We start from the raw sequence: 23,215 nt of genomic DNA on the forward strand, positions 1-23,215 counted from the left end.
ACATGTATACACATTCAACTCAAGAACAAACCTACAGAACCTTGTTTGTAACCCGGGGACTGTCTGTACAGGTTCCTTCCTTAGCTGATAGCACTAATGTCAAAGTTTCATTTTTTTTGCCCACCATCATCAAAACAAATCTGACCTTGATGGATTGTACACTGATGCGAAGGGTAACTGTAGCGGTTCTGAAGACCAATACTTCCCAACTTTTAAAATAATATGCTGAAATAATCAGATTCTAAAGGTGGTTAGTTATGGATTGTGATTACTGTCAGTTCTTCTCATAAAACTGTTTTCCTCTAAAGCAAACATATAACATAACTCAGGTACTAATTCAATGACCTGCTTGTGTCCACTTCTTTTCAACAAATTAAAAGGCAAAATTGAATCAATAGATGAAAAAATCTGCTCCCAAAGACAGATAGAAGATTTTCTCCCTGTACAGTTCATGATAAATTAGTGAGAGACATAAGGGCTGATTTGCTAAAACCGGAGAGTGCAAAATCTGGCCCAGTTCTCCATAGAAATCAATCAACTTCCATTTTTTTTTGTCAAAGCTTAATTGAACAAGCTAAAGTCACCAGACTTTGCACTCTCCAGTTTTAGTAAATCAACCCCATTGCCTCCCTGTTGGATTTTTAATAATGTTATATTATGCATAATGCAACAGAATGAGATGGAATAGGCAAAGCATAAGCAAAAACAAAGCTCCAAGTTGGACAGGTACAAGAATTATGACAGGTTGATCTTGCTTTGAAAGCAGCCCAAAAAAATATAAAATGTCACACAATGCTTCACGTTGTGGGGAGGTGACCCTATAACAAAAGTGAACTGATATATGTTAAAAAATAACCCTAAGTTAAAAATCATTCCCCAACATTGTATTTTTTACTGTTTCCTGAAAGGATGACTGTAGTGAAGGATACAGGGGTTGCCATTGCTGACCCTTCCTTCTGAAAATTCTGATGTTCCTTCAATGGCTTTAGAGCTTTCAAAACCACTAATTTGGGGCAAGCATTTGGATTGGAAACCCTGCATTCACTTTTCTGATCGGCAGACTTGATTTCTCTCAATACAGCTTTCCTTTAAATATGCATAAAAAGCTCTGTATGATTTTGTAGTATGCTTCCACTCTGAGTTTTCACATAAAGGCTAATTTTATTAGGCAATCTTTACAATCCCCCTCCTTCCACTGTGCCCAGTTCTTTAACTTATCTGCCTTAGTACTCTCCGTGGTAGAAGCTAAAACTATAAATTAATCCAAGACTTTGAAAATGTTAGGGAACGATACTGAATTCATTACATAATGAGTCCTTTATTTTCTACAAATGGGAACTTGTGAAAAGCACTTGAATTATTTTGTCGCTATTACTTCAATAAAGTAATTGTAGAAATCAGTAAGAACAATATTCATCTGAGATCTTATGAAGTTCCATGCTGGGGAAGTCTGCGGCAGCCGCTCGCTCGGCCAACATTCAAGAAGAACTACCAGAGGGCCACAGAAGACTTTAGGTACGTAATGTTGATTACTCATTTGAGTCCAAATGACATTATTAGCATAACCAAATAGGAATGTGCACTTGAAGTGTCTGCTCTTGGAAGGCTGCGTTTGTTTGCCACAGGAGATCAGAAAGCACATTTAGCAAAGTGTTTCTTATGATCTTAGCAGGCAATTCGATTCCATTTAATTATGTGGATTTGCAGTGGCGTTCTGTATAAAAGATATGATATCCATATAAAATGGTAACTTTTGTGAATAAACTAAATAAGCCTCTCTGTGATATCTCACTTCTGGCTTTCCTATTATGCAGAGTATGCTTGAAAAAGCACTGGGATACCAATCAACAGCGAGAAATACTGCTGAACGAAAAAAAGTTCCTCCTAAAGATGTTATGGTGGCTTTATATGTTATTGGGGGGAGTTGTTTAACAGTCGGTACACTTTTGTGCAGACATTGCTGCCCAATGCAAGGCAATACATGCCAACAGAAATTACACAAGTATTGTGATACTGTTTTCATCAGAAAATCCCCTCCAGGGAAAACTCCAGGAATATTTTATGAAGCAAGACGGTCTCAGAATCATTCAGTGGACGCACACTATCATTATACTTCTAGACCCATTGTGGCTCACCGTCCTTTACATCCTCCTGATAGCTTTACATCCTGGGCTGTAACTTTTTTGAGGTTTTGTAGACTGACAGTGTAACCTATTTATGTGGCAGACACACACAGTGACAAAGCCATGTGTAGTCTGGCTGGTGGCCCCTTTAATCTGCAAAACATTCCCCCCTGTCGTAGAGAGGAGACAGTGTTGGTGGTGCCAACTTACACATGGTTGCCAAAGATATCTGTACCTTGCTTACGCCAACGGAAATGCAACCCGTTACTAGAGAAAGCCTCCCTGATTACATTCTAACTTTGTAGAGGTTTCTTAGGTTGTGCAGAACAAACTTTAATGATTGTCAGCAGTTTGGCAAATTCTTCACACTCATAAGAGAACGCATATAAATTTATCTGGAATGTTACATTTACACTAAAAATGGGTTGGCGATACATCAGTGCATAAAACATTCATTGCAGACACATGCATGGATTCTATTTCTATTCCTTAAAGCGGAGGCCCGCCAATTTTTTTTTTTAAAGTCCCCCGGTCCTCGGATGCTGCCCCCGCCATCTTCGGTAAGGGAATCAGAAAGTGTCTCCCAGTGGGGGGCGCCGGACGTGGCGTACACTCCTGCAGATAATGCGGGGGTCTATGCCCGGAAGTGGGTGCAAATACCTGTCTCAGACAGGTATCTGCACCCCCCTCCCCCCTGAAAGGTGCCAATTGTGACACCAGAGGGGGGGAGGAATCCGGACAGCGGGGGTTCCATTTTTGTGTGGACCTCTGATTTAAGACTGAATTCCAGACAGATATTAAGCAGGTTATGTGTGGTTATGTATTGATTTATATAGGTATTAAATATGGCTAACCTTGACACCCCAGATATTTTGGAATTACATTTCCCATGATGCTACACTCTACAGTGTAGTTGAGCATCATGGGAAATGTAGTTCCAAAACATCTGGGGTGGCAAGGTGCACCATCACTGCAGTAGAGGGAGATAATATAACCAATCTCCTGCTTTGCTTCACTGTCTAGTTAAAGGCTGGAAGAAGGAAGGTGACAACACTGTATTATAAAACTGCAGTGGACAAAAATGTCAGGTCACTGGTCTGGCTGTGCTGGCTGGCAGAGTGTGTAAATCTCAGGACTGGCTAGACAGAAATACAAGTCCTTTGGTAAGTAAAATAGACCCGATACACAAATTGCAACTGTGCTTACTTAGCTGCATGTCTAGATCAGTGTTTTTTACCTTTTTCCCAGTATTTCCCATCTCCCCCAGTTTCTCTCCCTCCTTCAACTAATGTGACCCCAGTGCTAATGATGAGGGGCAGGGAAGGGGCAACAAGGATGTTGTATAGGTGCCCAACATCCTCCTTATCAACGGAAGTTGTTAAGACACCGGCGACTAGAAGGTTGCAATAGTGCACAATAAAAACCTTTGGCTTTTTGTAACTAAAAGGCAGGCTCAATTCCCCAGGTGGCTTCCATACAGTTTTTGGGCAATTTTAAGGAATTTTGATAAGGCACCGCTGAAGAAACTTGATGGCACCCCAAGGTACCTGGGCACCCTGGTTAAAAAAAGGCTGGTCTAGATCCATTCAATACAGCATACAGTTGTAAATGTGCACTACTTACATTTGCTTTACAGTCCTCTCCAGCTCAGGAAGCTGTTCCTTTAGTGCAGCAATCGTTCTTGTATCATCTGATACAGATCCATAAAATTCCTACAGAAACAAATATGAATGATTTGAAACAATGGTATACAAATTGGTGATTATTTTATGGCATTTCTGCAACCTTGTACTTTTGATTTGCAGTACTTGAGCTGAAGTGTTTGGAACAGATTCCAGTCTTGAGTGGTGGCACAATAAAAGTAGCCTATGAGCACATAAATAAATAAAGTCTAGCCCTTACTTTTCTGTGCTTGTCTCCTCATCATTAAAAAAAAAATGAAAATATTAGGGTGCAAATTTAAAGCATTGTACACACTAGTAGTTTTTTTTCAGCAGGGCTTAACAAAACAAAAACTCAGGAGGGGCTGCTGTACTAATGTTAGTAAAGCGATCTTCCTGCTATTCTATTCTGTTCTGACAGGGACACGCCCCCCACCAGAACACTCCGTTCTGCGTTCTCAACCATTGGCTGAGAGCAATGATAGAGAGCCAATCGGCAGACCTTTTTCGGTCATGCCCCTTCAAAAGAAGAACGGCTGGCTTCTGTCAGACCAACTGCAGCACACAGGGGCCGAATGTTGGCTGGTTTCTATTGAACCATCCAATGCAGCCTGACATTCGGTCCGTGTGTACTAGGCTTAAGGCAGTGTACATCAGAGAGTATTACCATCCCTCCTTTTTCGACCTCTCAGATTCCCCTCTTCTTTCCCGAATTCCTGTACACCCTGCTTCCCCCTCACTATAGATACAAAATGACAGTTGATAGGAGAATGACAGTTGCCACCAGACTAAGCTGTATTAGATTTACTTACAGTAGATCTCATTGCTCAATAAAATAATTTTCTGTTCCTTCCAGACCTGGGTCAAGGCCCATACTCTACATCAGACTTTTGACAAGACCCATTGCTATGTCTACATAGGATTAGCTCTGAAATGGTTATTCTGAAATCTATCCACTCCATTTTGTGTTCTAACATGTAATTGTAAACGAGACCTATCTGTTCTCAACTACCTGTATCTTCTAATCTCACAGACCAAATGGGGTTTAACCGTTATACTCTTCCTTTTGACTAAATAAAAAAGAAAAAAACTTGCTAAAAAAAGCATGAGTGTCGCCCACAGCAGCCGATCAATAATTTAAAATCTGTACTAATGACAATTGTAATGTGATTGGTTGTAATTAGCAATACAGAGATGTTTGTTTGAGAAAATGTGTTAAATAAAGCAGAAAGTGCCTAATATACATATTATTTGACAAGTACATTCACTGTTAAATACCCTGGGCTAGATTCAGGTACCTGCGCTTGTTCTTACGGCGGCGCAGCGTATCGTATTTACGCTACACTGCCGTAACTTACAGGAGCAAGTGCAGTATTCACAAAGCACTTGCTCCGTAAGTTGCGGCGGCGTGGCGTAAATGGGGCCGGCATAAGCGCGCGTAATTCAAATGTGGAAGGGGGGGCGTGTTTTATGTAAATCTACGATGACCTGACGTGATTGACGTTTTGTACAGACGGCGCATGCGCCGTCCGTGTACATATCCCAGTGTGCATTGCTCCCAAGTACGCCGCAACGACGTCTATACTTAACATTGGCTGCGCCTCCTAATAGCAGGAACATCCTTAGGCCGAAAAAGCCTAACGTAAACGACGTAAATAAATTGCGCCGGCCGTACGTATGTTTGTGAATCGGTTATTTGCATATTCTACGCCGAAAACAACGGAAGCGCCCCTAGCGGCCAGTGTAGAATTGCACACAATTATATGCCGCCGTATTCAAGTTACGTTGGCGGAGGAAGCCTATTTTTTGAGCGTATCTGTCTTTGAGAATCGGTGTAACGATACGCGGCGCAGATTTGAAATTACGGCGGCGTATCTCCAGATACGCCGCCATAACAGGTACCTGAATCTAGCCCCCTGTTGCCAGACCATTCATTTAAAAAAATATTCCAAAAGGAATTATACATGCATTTTACATATGTTATGCAAGTTTTTGCCTGTAAAAAAATTATATAAATAATAGTAAAAAAAAATGTATTGTAAAAAAAAATGGCATAAATTAAAAAATTAAAAAAATTGAAAAAAAACCCCACATAAAATGTTATATTGGTGAAATTAGGGTTAAGACAGACAGTTATTAGAAGGGCTAAGACACAAAAGAAGGGAGCGGACTTTGCTAAGGAATTGACTCCTCTTGGGGTAGCAAGTTTAACGGCACATTACAAGTAAATAAAAAATAATTTATGGAAGGAAAAAATGTTGCGAGTAAGCATTTAAAATACTTGTTCATTGCTGTGCTACAACTTTTTTTTTTTACTTTGCAGTTGGTAATCTTTTTTAAGCACAAATGTCTTCATATGCATTGATCAGGTCTGTTGGGGCATCTTTGCATTACAAATAGCTAGATTCAGGTACGATGGTGCAAACTTGCGGCGGCGTAGCTTAGCGTGTTTAGGCTACGCCGCCGTAAGTCAGCTAGGCAAGTACATGATTCACAATGTACTTGCCTGCTATCTTACGGCGGCGTAGCCTAAAACGGGCGGGCGTAAGGGCGCCTAATTTAAATGTGTTTGAGGGGGGCGTGTTTTATGCTAATGAGGCTTGACCTCACGTCTTTTACTTTTTTTCTTACTGCGCATGCGCCGTGCGCCTACATTTCCAAGTGTGCATTGCGGCTAAGTACGCCGCACGGGCCTATTGATTTTGACGTGGACGTAAACCCTGATTCACGGACGACTTACGCAAACGATGTAAAAAATTAGAATTTCGACACGGGAACGGCGGCCATACTTGACATTACTATTCCAATAGGGCCTAGCTCTAACTTTACGTGGCCTATCTCTTACGCAAACGGCGTAAAAGTACTGCGTCGGCCGGGCGTACGTTCGTGAATCGTCGTATCTCCTCCGATTCACGAACGTACGCCCGGCCGACGCAGTACTTTTACGCCGTTTGCGTAAGAGATAGACCGCGTAAAGTTAGAGCTAGGCCCTATTGGAATAGTATTCTACGCCGACCGCAATGGAAGCACCACCTAGCAGCCATCCAAAATATTGCAATCTAAGATAGGACGGCGCAAGCCGTCGTATCTTAGATATGTTTAAGCGTATCTCTGTTTGAGAATACGCTTAAACATAAGTCGGCGTAGATTCTGAGTTAGGTCGGCTTATCTACTGATAAGTCGGCCTAACTCTTACTGAATCTACCTAATAAAATGTAACTTTTTGTGTAACTGCATTCTGTAGTTTATATTCTGATGCTGTTTTTAACACATACAATTGCACCAAATTAGTTAAAGCAGAATTCCTGACAAAAATAATATGATAAAAAAGGAATAGCCCATTACTGTACATAGTAAAATTACAAAACCAGCTGTTAATGCGATATTCACCTTCACTTCAGAGATTTCTCCCTTTTCTACCACTAGACGTTTTCAGTCTGATGGCCAGCACCATTAAACCCACATCCTCTGAGCCCAGATTGTCCTGAGCCTGCCCCAGCCTGTGATTGGACAGTGAAAGCAGAGTGATGAGTTCATCCTCTGTCACTCTGCCTTCGCATCCTATCAGCATGCTACTTGTCAACTGATTGGCTCCGTGTGCGCTCTTCACCTTCTACACTTCAGATTTGCTGTGCAAAGACTGCAAGAGGCTAGCAAAATATAATTCACTTCCGTAGAAAAAACAAAGGCCCAGATTCAGGTAGATCCGCCGGGGGCGGGAATCATTTAAATTAGGCGCGCTCCCGCGCCGAGCGAACAGCGCATGCTCCGTCGGGAAACTTTCCCGACGTGCATTGCGGCAAATGACGTCGCAAGGACGTCATTTGCTTCTAAGTGAACGTGAATGGCGTCCAGCGCCATTCACGAATCACTTACGTAAACGACGTGAAATTTAAATTTCACGAGCGGGAAGGGCGGCTATACTTTAGCATTGGCTGCCCCTGCTATAGCAGGAGCAACCTTGCGCTAAAGTCGCCGTACGGAAACTCCGTACCTTGCGTGCGCAGGGCCCGCGCAACTTTTGTGAATCGGTGGTAGTATACAATTTGCATACTATACGCCGATCACAATGGCCGCGCCCCCTAGCGGACAACGCAAGAATGCAGCCTGAGATATGAAGGCATAAGGAGGCTTATGCCTGTCATATCCTAGGCTGCAGTCCGCGTAGCGATGTTCCTGAATCAGGGGCATTCGCTACGCGGGAGCAAAACAGCTATTGCGCCGCGCAACCTATGGTTGCGCGGGCGCAATAGCTTCTTGAATCTGGGCCAATGTTTTATCAGAACTACTAAGCCATGTACTCACTGTACGCATACAGTCTTCTAGAACAGGTTTTCTGGCATATACATATATTTGTTTACATCTGATGAATTCACACAATTCCATACATATATATATCTATGATGTGTTTATCCTATGGAAGTCTAATGACAACACACAATCACACTGATTATGCAAACCAGATGTAACTGCTAAGATAAGTGTTTTTTTATGAGATAAACTCCAAAAAAGGGAAAAACACTAATGTAATTTAGTATGAATTAGAATCTCCTCAATCTTGCATGTTTTTTTATTTTTTATCTGCTAATACAGCCTCGTCAATTTGGTATTTGTCATTCCATAGGGGTAGAACGTAAAACGGTAATTGGTTAATAGGCTATGAGCTAGTAGTTGTAAAGAGAGTTGGATGCAAGTGCTATATAAAATGATTGCTCTCTCCCTCTAATAACAGCCATGTGCGATGTAATTGCAGGTTAGCCGTGCATCTCATGGAGACAGGCCTGTAAAATCCATGTTCTGTGTAAAAATCATGCTTCTAAACGACTTGCCCACTTATCACAATCATTATGTATATTTTTAGTTGGAAGCTATTGTGTAGTAAAGTCTCTTAAGGAAAATTGCAACATATTGACATTTCTAAAAGCTGGTAATGAAGTGTGGGAGAAGATATACAAATTCTCCCACTGGATTCACATTAGTACGAGGACCTGGTATTGATGCAAACATCGCCTGCATTCTTCTAGTCCTCTCATTCACTTCTAATGGAATCGATACAAAGCCAGGGAGAATATTTCCTGCTAATGAAACCATCTCGACCTGGCTATCAGGACATTGGTAGCATGCAAGTATATTTTTTAGCTGACAAAACCACTTAGGCCTCATTTGCTCAGCTCTTCTAAACACCTTTCCTCCTGGCAGCAGCAATTTGGAAGAAAAAACACTCGACACATGTAAACATGTCAAAATGCATCTAATAATAATTTATTCTGGCCATTGAAATGAATTAACAATCAAGTACTTGACGTACGAAGTGTTAATGTGTGTTAAGACACATTTAGAAGCATTTTTTCTGCCAAAACGCTGCTCCTCCTGGATGCGCTGGCAGTGGCATTTGTTTTGTTCTGCCTCTAAACACCTATGTGTTCATGGAGGTAACAAAAAGGGGCGTTTTGAAGGAGAAAAAAAAAATGACACATCCCTAAAAGCAAGGGGCCAGATTCACATAGAAATGCGTTACGCTGCGTCGGCGTAACGTATCCCATTTACATTACACCGCCGCAAGTTTACAGCGTAAGTGCTTGATTCACAAAGCACTTACCTGTAAACTTGCGGCGGCGTAGCGTAAAACCGCCCGGCGCAAGCCCACCTAATTCAAATGGGGCGGGGCCCATTTAAATTAGGCGCGTTCCCGCACCGAATGTACTGTGCATGCCCCGTCCATCAAATTACCCGACCTGCATTGCGCTAAATGATGTCGCAAGGACGTCATTGGTTTCGACGTTAACGTAAATGGAGTCCAGCGCCATTCACGGACGACTTACGCAAACGACGTGAAATTTAAAATTTTGACGCGGGAACGACTGCCATACTTAACATGGGTTACACCACCTAGAGGGCAGCCTTAGTTTTACGCGGCGTATCTCGACGGAAACAATGTAAATTTAGAGCGACGGGTAAAGCGTACGTTCGTGAATCGTCGTAACTAGTCATTTGCATATTCTACACCGACCGCAATGGAATCGCCACCTAGCGGCCGGCCTAGAATTGCATCCTAAGATCCCATGGTGTAAGTCAATAACACCTGTCGGATCTTAGGGCTATCTATGCGTAACTGATTCTATGAATCAGCCGCATAGTTACGACGGGCGGATCACAGAGATACGACGGCGTATCAGGAGATACGCCGTCGTATCTCTTTTGTGAATCTGGCCCAAGATTTTTAACACTCAGGCCTTAGACCCCTTTCATTTTTCAGGTGCTTTAGAGCAAAAAATAGCAAAGCGCCTTAAAAAAGCCTCATCTGCAATCCCAGTGTGAAAGCCCGAGTGCTTTCACACTGGGGTTCTGCACTGGCAGGACATCAAAAAATTTCCTGCAAGCAGCTTCTTTGCAGCGCTTTAGAAGCAGTGAATACACCGCCCCTAAAGCGCCCCTGCCCATTGAAATCAATGAGCACCGCCACCAAAGCGCCTGCAAATTGCCACGGCAGCGGGACTCTACGGGTGCTTTTAACCCTTTATTCAGCAACTAGCGGGGGTTAAAAGTGCTCCGCTGGCACCCGAAGAGCGCCACAAAAACAACAGAAAAGTGCCACTAAAACTAGCGGCATTTTACCGCTGGTGCCCGGGCGCTGTCAGTGTGAAAGGGCTCTTAAAGTGGAAGTAAACCATTCTCTTCTTTTCAGCCAACGAAGCTGCCATCTTGGCCTCTGTTTATTCTTCAACTGCCATAATGCTGCACATGTGATCAGTTATGACAACAGCCATTGGATGGTTTGACAGTTTGGTTGAGAGCACAACCAATGTGACAGCTACATTTCTGGCATGTGCCGGGAATGTGACTGTTCTTTTAAACTGTTAAATGGATAGATGGGTTTACTTCCGATTTAAGGTAAAATCCAGGAAGATATAAAAAACACAATTTAAAAAACAAAATGTATGTGCTAGTATAGTAAGCTCAAAGTGTGTAGTGAAATCATAGAAAGTCATTTCAGTAAAGGAAAGTAGCCTATACAGCTTTGCAAGACTAAAAGTAAGGCTGGAGTTCAGCTTAAAATAACCTAGAAATGTGCACACAATCTACAAACATGGAAATGGTATTCAATAAGAATTAAACAGCCACTCACCTCAAGAAAATTTATAGCCACTTCATCTTCCCGTAACAAGTCCCCATACAGGTTGGCCCACTGCTGCACCAATCGGATCACCCTGCGCTTGTTATTGATGGCATAATCCATTTTCTCTTGCTCTGTGCCCTGGGAGGGCTGGGAATGGTAGGTGCGAAGAAGTTAAGGAATTGGTTTGAATGAAATAGGCAACCAAATAAGCAACATGATGTACGACGTATATTTTAATCCTGTAGTATCAACTGGCTGCTTTGCCTACAGCAACTATCTTCATCCTTTTATTTCAGAAATACTTAAATCAGAACTTCACCCAAAAGGGGACATTTGCATTCCCTGACATTTGGCACTTAATTTTTTATTGCGGGTGGCTGGGGTTGGGCTGGTACCTGGTTTTGACAGGTACCCACTCCCCCACTTCCGGTCAGATCATCAGAAGAGGGGGAGCCCATGAAAATGGCAGCTGCACAGCAAAAGAACCAGAGCAAAGTACAAAGTTGACTGGGGGCTCAGGAATGGGGGAGAGGCTATATGTCAGGGTAGACAACGAACAAGCATAGAGAGATAAGTCGGAAGTCAGTAACCAGAGATACATGCAATCAGGAAATTGAGAACATGGAGATACAAACGCATCATCGGGTGATACAGGAAGCACTGGGCTCACTAGGGAGCACAGGATACTCTGGGGTCACATAGTGAGACCAATCGCTCTGTGGGCCTGGGTGTCAGTTTATGATTTGAGGTCACTGGTTGACATAGAAAGCACTGGTGTCGCTAGAGACACAGGGGTACATGAGTGACTTGGAAGCAGAGGTGTGCATAGATCACTGGATACAAAGACTGCAGGGACTCTGAATGCACAGGAGTACAGGCCTCACTGGAGTGCACAGGGGACCAAGTTCTGGGAGCATGGGAACAGACAATGCACAGGCGGACACTCGAGGAACAAGGGAGTGTGCTGGGTAAAGTCACTGAAGACACAGGTGGCTCAGCTACGAGCAGATGAACAGATGGGAGGACCTGGATGCAGACAGTTTTCATCTACAGCTCATCTGATGCTAATCGCCTGTCAGCCTATCATTGATTTGTACAGGCTGCTGGTCACGCCTGATCACAAACACCTGTGATTAGTCCTTATAGTGATTTTTCTGCTTGTTCAGAATGTGTAAATACATTAGTGTGCATCATCTAGGCCAGTGGTCTCAAAGTACCGGCCCGCGGGCCATTTGCGGCCCGCGGACCAGTTATAAATGGCCCCCAGGCAGGGTGGAAGTGAGGGGAGCAAAAAAAAAAAAAAAAAAATTTTTTTTTTTTTTTTTTTTTTAGCTGGCCCCATCTGGTGGTGAGCCGTTGGTATTACAAGTTATTACCACCAGATGTGAGCTGGCGCCATCTGGTGGTGGCCGTTGGTATTACAAGTTAAGCATTACAAGTTTAACAGCAATTCTAATGTCATTTTACACTATTTTCACTGCCATATTCTTCCCTCTAATTAGAACCCCCAAACATTATATATATTTTTTATCCTAACACCCTAGAGAATAAAATAGCTATCGTTGCAATACTTTCTGTTTCGCCGTATTTGCGCAGCGGTCTTACAAGCGCACTTTTTTTGGAAAAAATTACACTTTTTTTAATAAAAAAATAAGACAACAGTAAAGTTATCCCCATTTTTTTTAATATTATGAAAGATAATGTTACGCCGAGTAAATTCATACCCACCATGTCACGCTTCAAAATTGTGTCCGCTTGTAGAATGCCGACAAACTTTTTTACCCTTTAAAATCTTCATAGGCGACGTTTAAAAAAATCTACAGGTTGCATGTTTTAAGTTACAGAGGAGCTAGAATTATTGCTCTCACTCTACCAATCGCGGCGATACCTCACATGTGTGGTTTGAACACCGTTTACATATGCGGGCGCTGCTCACGTATGTGTTCGCTTCTGCGCGCAAGCTCGTCGGGACGGGGCGCGTTTTCTGGCTTCTAACTTTTTTAGCTGGCTCCTAGATTCCAAGCAAATTTGTCAAACCCTGACTTACACCAGTGCTGGTGGTAATAATGCGCTCGCTGACACCAGTGCTGGTGGTAATAATGCGCTCGCTGACACCAGTGCTGGTGGTAATAATGCGCTCGCTGACACCAGTGCTGGGGGTTAATAATGCGTTCGCTGACACCAGTACTGTTGTTTTTGAAGTTTGAAAGTTTGCATGCGGCCCCTCATGGCATATGAAAACTTGTCTTGTGGCCCTCAGGTAATTTGAGTTTGAGACCCCTGGTCTAGGCACAGGTCCATTTTAAAGATAACCTGTAGTCTTTTTCATGTTTTTCATATACTGTACATGTCAAAAAGGTCAGCTTAAAGTGAACATATTAAAAAGGTCAAAGGAATTTAGGTTTTAGAACCTTTCTTCTATAGATAGTTTGTCATGTCATTATTTAGGAACAATGGGACAGCTAAATTTTCTTATTATATAAGCAGGCTCTGCCTACTAATTTGCTTCTCTCACTTCTCCGTTCAGTCTGACTTTCTTCATATAGACGTTCTAATAATGACGAGCAGCAGGTTGTAGCTTAAATTCAGTTTTTCTAACTACTAGTGTTTTTCTAATTTATATAAAAGTCTAAGAAATAACATAGTTGTAGCACTACCCCCGGAGGAGCTGCTGAGTATTTTCGGGCGGCATGTCACTTCTATCTTCTCGCCGTCCAGGGTAGTAGATGATAGTTGAAAAAATTCAATGTCCACACTTTGCACTTCTTTTTATTTTATTTATTTTAGATTTGCGGAACTTGGTAAGGAAAGAAGAAGTGGTTGAAGAAGTGGAAGGGTAATCAGGTAGGTTCAGGTGCATAATTTCAATCAGGAAACACTCCTGTTTCCAGCAACACAGTTCCCGTCACCACTCTAACCAGAGTGGGTTTTGCGCACCCGGATAGGTTCCTCTCACTGGCCTAGCAGCCAGAATGGCGCACGGAATAAGGTACAGTCTCTGCCACAGACCTTCCCTCAGATGGAGACACTTTCGGTCCAGAATCCCGTAACACAGGATTCAGCACCCGGATCTCTCCAGATTAACTTCTGTAGAACTCAAGTCTGACAGGCGATCACCATCAAGCCTCTCAGTAACGGTGCATCCTTCGATGAAGTTTCCAGGCCTCTCCTGAGATACCAGCCTCTTGCTTGGTCCTCTCCAAGATAGGTCCTTTATCAAGCGGCTTCCTCCCTCCAGGACGGACAGCACAGGATCACCTTGCAAGCGCAGACCCAGTCTGACTACTGGGCCCACTTGGATAGATCACAACCCCGGACCAACGTGGTCCCAGAGCCAGGATTTCAGGAACACGTGCCCCCGGCCAGAAGGGGCACACACAGGGTGGTGGGACGACAGACCAGCGACCGATGACCTCGGTCAGTGACGTCTGTCCCTTAAGTACCCCTCCCCAGCATGCACAGCGGGACGATCACTCCCCAATATCACCTTGAATTAGCTGCTGCCACCCTTGGCCTGTGGTGGTAACGACACCCCAGGCGAACAATGGTGGTAAATCACAGCACAGCCATGGCTGGAACCAGGGCTGTCTTAATTAGAGGGCACACCTGGGCACTGCCCAGGGGCCCCAGCTGCATGGGGGGCCCCTGCCCTTTCTCCAAAGCTGCTGGTCTTTGAGCCCGGCTGTCCCTCTACACCCCAGATATCCCCCCAGCACTCTGACCCCTCTACACCCCAGATATCCCCCCAGCACTCTGACCCCTCTACACCCCAGATATCCCCACAGCACTCTGTCCCCTCTACACCCCAGATACCCCCCCAGTACTCTGACCCCTCTACACCCTACATATCCCTCCAGCACTCTGACCCCTCTACACCCCAAATATCCTCCCAGCACTCTGTCCCCTCTACACCCTACATATCCCCCCAGCACTCTGACTCCTCTACACCCCAGATATCCCCCCAGCACTCTGACCCCTCTACACCCCAGATATCCCCCCAGCACTCTGACCCCTCTACACCCCAGATATCCCCACAGCACTCTGACCCCTCTACACCCCAAATATCCTCCCAGCACTCTGTCCCCTCTACACCCTACATATCCCCCCAGCACTCTGTCCCCTCTACACCCCAGATATCCCCCCAGCACTCTGTCCCCTCTACACCCCAGATATCCCCCCAGAACTCTGTCCCCTCTACACCCTACATATCCCTCCAGCACTCTGACCCTTCTACATCCCAGATACCCCCCCAGTACTCTGACCCCTCTATACCCTACATATCCCCCCAGCACTCTGACCCCTCTACACCCCAGATATCCCCCCAGCACTCTGACCCCTCTGAACCCCAGATATCCCCCCAGCACTCGGACCCCTCTACATTCTAGCTATCCCCCCCAGCACTCTGACCCCTCTTCACCCCAGATATCCCCCCAGCACTCTGTCCCCTCTACACCCTACATATCCCTCCAGCACTCTGACCCCTCTACTCCCCAGATATCCCCCCAGCACTCTGTCCCCTCTACACCCCAGATATCCCCCCAGAACTCTGTCCCCTCTACACCCTACATATCCCTCCAGCACTCTGACCCCTCTACTCCCCAGATATCCCCCCAGCACTCTGTCCCCTCTACACCCCAGATATCCCCCCAGCACTCTGACCCCTCTACACCCCAGATATCCCCCAGCACTCTGTCCCCTCTACACCCTACATATCCCCCAGCACTCTGTCCCCTCTACACCCCAGATATCCCCCCAGCATTCTGACCCCTCTACTCCCCAGATATCGCCCCAGCACTCTGACTCCTCTACACCCCAGATATTCCCTACCTCCTACCTACTTGATTTCTATTTACCTGCACTGTCTCCATTGTAGGGGCCCTAGAGCATTACTTTTCCCAGGGGCCCATGATGCTATTAAGACGGCCCTGGCTGGAACAGAGGCCAAATGTAACCAACATTATACATGTCTGAGTCAACTAACTCTCAGACTCCCTTCTAAATTTAGAGCAGCGCCAGCCCAACAGGAGCAGGCAGCTACGCAGTCATTTGGTAATGCTGATGTGTGCCCTATTGGTTTATGTAAAGTGTGAATTTTAATGACATGTCCACTTTACCTGGCTTCTACCCACACTGTCCATAGTGCATATGTGTGTGTATGTGTACTCCTCTTGTAAAAGCCTAAAATGTCACCAGCACTGCTGATTGAGGAGTGGCCCCAGAATGTCGCATTTTGTTGTAAACAAAATGTCAGATGTTTGCATCCCATGGTACGTTGGTGACATTTTGCAGGTTTATCATGATTTTGTGATGGCATAATCCGCCTGTCGGTCACTTTAGTACCCGTATTTGAAAAAGGTTTGGGCGCTGTAAGATGTGCACTGAATGAACGTGATTCAGACTCTCTATCATAAGACATCACATTGTAGGTTTCTTCAGGAGCACTGATATCAGTGGTTCAGTGTTCTTGGTAAAATGATGCAAAAATGTCTGCACTATATAAATGTATAAAGAAAATGCATTAAAAATAAAGAAAAACATTTCCAGATATATATTTCGACAAACCGCTTTGCGTTTGGAGTTTTTAGGTACGAAGTTTATTTTTTCTGCAATTTAAGTAATATAATTTTCTTACTTATATATCGGTCCTACAATCACCTAACTTTTCCTGTTCTAAGAATATAGTTAAAGTGACTTTATTTAAATGTAAAGAGCATGTAAAAAATAGCCTTATTTTTAAATTGTTTAGAGAAAAAAAAAATGATAATGACAGGCACTCAAATGTGATTTTTCTTCTGCTTTATGAGACTGCAAAGAGCATGAGTGCCATCTTGTGGTGGTCAAGCATTCTCCATGGCAAGACTAAATCAATACACATCCACTTCCTTATTTTTTTTTCTTATTTTTTTTCTTTAATTACTGGATGTCAATGGGGTGGATTAACTATAAAAGTAGAGAATGTTTATGGTAAAGCTATGTTTACTCTGAATACCCAATTTCAAAAGACTACAAAACATTTTTGCTTGAATATCATTAGATGGTTAAATGAACAAACACACTTCCACCAAACCTACAACACAATAATGAACAATTACTTAAGTAAACATTTCCTACATTTTTTGTATATAATAACCCTTGTTGACTTCAAATGATAATAACAGCAGAAACTATGGGCCAGATTCACAGTACAAGTACGCCGGAGTATCTGCTGATACTCCGGCGTACTTTCAAATTTGCCGCGTCGTATCGTTATTTGTGATTCACAAACAAAGATACAACGGCATGTGGCTAAGATCCGACAGGCTTACGGCTTCGTACGCCTTCGGATCTTAGGCTGCAATACTTCGGCCGTTTTCCAGCGTCGGGTATGCAAAATTGGCTTTTACGGCGATCCTCGAAGGTACGCGCGTTCGTTACGTCGTCGCTAGTCGTTTTTTCCCGTCGCAAAGTTACGGCTTCTATTGAGGTGGTGTAACAATAGACAGCCCATGTTAAAGTATGGCCGTCGTTCCCGCGTCGACTTTCAAATTTTTTTTTTTTGCGTAAGACGTCCGGGAATACGAAAGTACGTTACGCATGTCGCCGTTTAAAAAAATGACGTCACTTCGCGCAAAGCACGGCAGGAATTTCAAAACGGAGCATGCTCAGTACGTCCGGTGGGGGAGCGTGCCTAATTTAGAGTTGAAAATGTATGGGAGCGCGCCTAATTTAAATGGTACACGCCCCATTTGAATTAGGCGGGCTTGCGCCGGACGCCTTTACGTTACACTGCCGTAAGTTTACACGCAAGTGCTTGGTGAATCAGGCACTTGCGCTGAAAACTTGCGGCGGTGTAACGTATAGACGATACGTTACACCGCCGCAGTTACAGTATATGTGAATCTGGCCCTATATTCTTAAAAAATTCTAACCAAGTTTCAAAGGATCAGAAGTACATGGCTGCATTAATCATTTATTCCTCCCTAGTGCAATGTTTTCTCTCCTTTTTCAACCCTCAGTTTTAATGTTTTTACCCCCCACCCAAATTATGTAAGGCCAAATGTAAGATCATCTGCACAGAAATAGGCCTGTACATTTGGCCAAAATGCCTATTTATGTGAAGATTGCTTTGCAAAATTATTGAGTGCAGTCTGATCTTTTGCCATCTCATGTCTTTGGCCATTCTCAGATCTATTATCATACTTGTTCTACGAGAATAAGAATCATATTCACTGAGGCAGAATCAGAAACATACTGGCACAACAGGAAACATGCTTTTGGGGACTGATTCCTGAGCCATTCTGACACAAGAAAGAGATTTTAGAGAGACAAAAACATAACTAGCTAGTCTAAACTATGTTTAGGATGAGTGGACAAAATGTAGTTTACCAGTACATAAAGTCATCAATAAAAATGCACAAACAAGACAGTAACACTAAAGAATCACTTTGAAGGTGGGTTTGGGTACACTTGGAAATATAGCACACTGATTGTAAGCAGCACACTGATTATAGAATAAGAGAATTCGAAGAATATGAAAATAAGAAGAATAGAATAATAGAAGAGGGCTAATTAGTAGTAGATGATGATGATACTAACAAAGTAACTCCCAGTATGTCCAAATTAAAAGAGGAAGATATTAATGTTAATTTCTTCTTTCTTTACCATGCCCCTATTTTTACTATTCCCAAATGGGGACAGTGGATTGCTGGATTGAAAAGCAGAGTGAAAGTTTTAAATATATTGAATGATTGTTATAGGGTGGCAGCACTCTATTGCCTGGTGGAGCCCCAGTATTGTTCCTAAAAGAGTCAGCTTTTGTGGAGAGAACGAGAAAGAATGAGAGTGCCAAGCTGAGAATGGTCCAGGCATGAATGTATTATATGTGCATTTGACACAAAAACAGGGTCTATCAACACCTCTAAACCAGAAAGTGGCACAAACAGCGGCCAAAGTGAATAGAAACACTGGGCCAGATTCAGATACATTGCAGTATCTGCCGACGCGGCGTAACGTAGCTGACATACGGTACGCCGCCGCAACTTAGGGCGCAAGTTCCATATGCAGAAAGAACTTGCGCCCTTAGTTACGGCGGCGTAACGTATGTGTATCGGCGTAAGCCCGCCTAATTCAAATGGGGATGATGTGGGCGTGTTTTATGAAAATATACTGTGACCCCACGTATTTGACGTTTTTTACGAACGGCGCAAAGCCTCATTGGTTTCGACGTGAACGTAACTTACGCAAAGCCCTATTCGCGAACGACTTACGCAAACAACGTAAAATTTTCAAAACTCGGCGCGGGAACGACGTCCATACTTAACATTAGCTACGCCTCATATAGCAGGGGTAACTTTACGCCGGAAAAAGCCTAACGTAAATGACGTAAAAAAAATGCGCCGGCCAGACATACGTTTCTGAATCGGCGTAAATACCTAATTAGCATATTCCTCGCGTAACTATACGGAAGCGCTACCTAGCGGCCAGCGTAAATATGCAGCCTAAGATACGACGGTGTAAGACACTTACGCAGGTCGGATCTTAGGGAAATCTATGCTTAACTGATTCTCTGAATCAGGCGTATAGATACGACGGCCCGCACTCAGAGATACAACGGCGTATCCGGAGATACGACGGCGTATCTGAATCCGGGCCAGTGTCTTAAGAACTACCCCCAATGCACAATTAAGCCCGGTGGGTAGGCACAGCCGACCAGAGCCACTTACAAACTGTAGCAGAGAAATATTATTTTACAATGATGCCGACAGCTTCTGCAGTGAGGAGTGGGAATGCAGCCTTGCCGGTCTACACCCAAATGGGAGGCTTCCTGAGAGGAGGCAGCGTAGTCCCTGCACTTTCCCTACTACTCTGAAACCTCTCTCTCCAGCTATGCACTGTCCCTGACTTGTCCCTACACGAACCACTCACGCAATGCGTGCCAAATCAGGGAGCCAGGGCCAAAAATAGATGGCCACAGAGGTCCTGTGGGGCACCAGCTTACAATCGGACAGCTATTTGTGTGAGAAAAATTATAACAATTTCATTTGTGTGCAGTGTAACATGATTGCACAATTGTAATTCAAAGTGTGACAGCGCTGAAAGTTGGAAATTGGCCTGGGCAGGAAGGGGGTGACAGAGCCCAGAAGGCAAGTGGATAAAAGCCTCAAATACAATTTGTTGATCTCTCCAACACACAGACCACTCCGTCTGGTACATATACTCCCTATCACAAGTTGACAGAAATGGTTCAATCATACACTTACATACATTTAAAAATAAAAAACATATTAAAGACATGATTTCAACTGGCTAAGGTCATAAAAGCACATCAGGTATACAATCATATTTTCTCTGAATTAATTTTTAAATCATAATTATATATAATATGTATCTGAGCTTGCATATAAAGCAACTTAAGCAATATTTACAGAATCTACAGTCAAATAAGATTTTTTTAGCTAATAAATAACTTATCGGTGCATACTCAATTGCCTCTAAATTGAAACATGTGATGGAGTGGATGATGAAGGGACAATGCAAAGTTGAAGCATGTGATGGAGTGTATGATGAAGGGACCATGCAGCGTTGAAGCATGTGATGGAGTGAATGATGAGGGGACCATGCAAAGTTGAAGCATGTGATGGAGTGGATGATGAAGGGAGTATGAAAAGTTGAAGCATGTGAGGGAGTGGATGATGAAGGGACAATGCAAAGTTGAAGCATGTGATGAGTGGATGATGAAGGGACCATGCAAAGTTGAAGCATGTGATGGAGTGGATGATGAAGGAAGTATGCAAAGTTGAAGCATGTGAGGGAGTGGATGATGAAGGGACAATGCAAAGTTGAAGCATGTGATGAGTGGATGATGAAGGGACCATGCAAAGTTGAAGCATGTGAGGGAGTGGATGATGAAGGGACAATGCAAAGTTGAAGCATGTGATGGAGTGGATGATGAAGGGACCATGCAAAGTTGAAGCATGTGATGGAGTGGATGATGAAGGGACCATGCAAAGTTGAAGCATGTGATGGAGTGGATGATGAAGGGACCATGCAAAGTTGAAGAATGTGATGGAGTGGATGATGAAGGGACCATGCAAAGTTGAAGCATGTGATGGAGTGGATGATGAAGGGACCATGCAAAGTTGAAGAATGTGATGGAGTGGATGATGAAGGGACCATGCAAAGTTGAAGCATGTGATGGCGTGGATGATGAAGGGACCATGCAAAGTTGAAGCATGTGATGGAGTGGATGATGAAGGGACTATGCAAAGTTGAAGCATGTGATGGAGTGGATGATGAAGGGACCATGCAAAGTTGAAGCATGTGATGGAGTGGATGATGAAGGGACTATGCAAAGTTGAAGCATGTGAGGGAGTGGATGATGAAGGGACCATGCAAAGTTGAAGCATGTGAGGGAGTGGATGATGAAGGGACCTTCAAAGTTGAAGTATGTGATGGAGTGGATGATGAAGGGACCATGCAAAGTTGAAGCATGTGATGGAGTGGATGATGAAGGGACCATGCAAAGTTGAAGCATGTGATGGAGTGGATGATGAAGGGACCATGCAAAGTTGAAGCATGTGATGGAGTGGATGATGAAGGGACCATGCAAAGTTGAAGAATGTGATGGAGTGGATGATGAAGGGACCATGCAAAGTTGAAGAATGTGATGGAGTGGATGATGAAGGGACCATGCAAAGTTGAAGCATGTGATGGAGTGGATGATGAAGGGACCATGCAAAGTTGAAGCATGTGATGGAGTGGATGATGAAGGGACCATGCAAAGTTGGCATGTTTTGGGAAAAGAAAGGTTCCCATTAAGACGGTAGACACTTAAGGGTAATTTCAGTTTTACCCGTATGCTACATTCTTTTATAGCTATAGCTTTGCAAGTGCTATTTTTACAGCTTTAATATAATAAAAGATCCTAAACACAAAGAAAGGCATAAACACAAAGCAATCTGTTTACATCTAAACCATGCTTTTTTTTTTTCCTCTAAAGAAATAACTTGCAAAGTTCAATCCTATTTAATTTCATACAACATAATTAACACATCACATTTAGATGATGCCACTCTTTAAACAAGTCTCAGCATCCATTAAAGCTGCTTATTGTTGTATGGGATTAAACTGTACACACTTCCAAACAGTCAGAACAATAACATGCAATAATGCTGTCAATACAGCCAGTGTTAAAAATGTGAATTGCAAGTTTAATGTTCCTCTTAGTCATGTTCTTGTTCAGTTTCTGCAGCCGTATAATTATTTCATATATTTTTACCTCCCTATTATCAAACTCACCGCAGGTACCTGTAATTTTTGGCATTTTCTTATTTTACATTAGCTTCCTTTAAATCCTGCTAATGATAGCTCTCCGTACAGAGATTAAGGTTTACAAAAATAAGTAAAGAGAAAAAATATACACAGATTGTAATTTGCTCTCATTAGACATGATTACATTGTGAGATCTACTGACGATTTTCGCTTTGCAACGGCAGATACAGCACAAAGGATACTGCAGATTATAACTGCAATTGGCCACATTCTATTGTAGTATGGATTCCTTGGCATCTTCCATAATTATATATCTCCCATCTAATTTCCATTTTTCTTTACTGTTACTAGACCTACATAAAGGCAATCTGACCTCATGCTGAGAAGCTTAGTCCTTTTAGCACTAAACTGTTGTTGCAATTGTCGGTAGCCCATATCAACCAACCAAAGTCACCCAAAACCGGTAGCAGATCAATTGTTTGATTGTTTGATTGTTTATTGTGAAGACTCTCCCTTGGTTGATTGCCTAAATTGCACCAATAAAGGTGCAGTGTCTTAATATTGCAACAGAAAATGTAAACATCCACTATAAATCATGTGCATAAAAACGTGAAAGTAAAAATCACACACTAAAAATGCATAAATAAACGAAAAAGTCTGTTAACTCCAAAAAAAGTCCATGTATTGCTTCAAATATCTATAAAAAAAAAGAGGGACACCACATGCAACTGAGGGTAAGACCACACTCACCAGCTCACTAACTGCTAATGCAGCAAATGATGCATTGGGAATTAACAATCTAAGCTTCCGCTCCATGGACATCCAGCGCCATCATGCCACCTGAGGTCCTGTAGCAGAAGCAGCCCACTACTGTGGGAGATTTGGAAAAGCCTGCAGCGCCACTAGATGTAAAAGGCACACTCGAACAAGGAGCCAAATACCAAATAGTCCAGATGCAGTAACTTACTAGCATCTCGTGAAGATATGCATTGGCACGAAACGCATCGAAGCAGAGCTATACACAGTGAGGCTGCCATTTCCGGTTTCGTAGCTGGCGTCTGGCG

General features: G+C 43.3%; 1 protein-coding gene across 1 annotated transcript in view; it reads right to left on the bottom strand.

Moving 5' to 3' along the window:
- Window positions 1–23,215, bottom strand: part of RAPGEF4 (Rap guanine nucleotide exchange factor 4) — a 198,463-nt gene that overhangs the window by 108,812 nt on the left and 66,436 nt on the right. The window contains exons 14-15 of the mRNA XM_040358501.1: window positions 10,911–11,072; window positions 3,747–3,835 (exon numbers count right to left, since the gene is read on the bottom strand). Coding sequence (XP_040214435.1) covers window positions 3,747–3,835; window positions 10,911–11,072 — 251 coding nt within the window. The remainder of the gene's footprint in view (window positions 1–3,746; window positions 3,836–10,910; window positions 11,073–23,215) is intronic.

This window comes from Rana temporaria, chromosome 6 (genome assembly GCF_905171775.1).
Source record: "Rana temporaria chromosome 6, aRanTem1.1, whole genome shotgun sequence".
NCBI classification, from domain to species: Eukaryota; Metazoa; Chordata; class Amphibia; order Anura; family Ranidae; genus Rana; species Rana temporaria.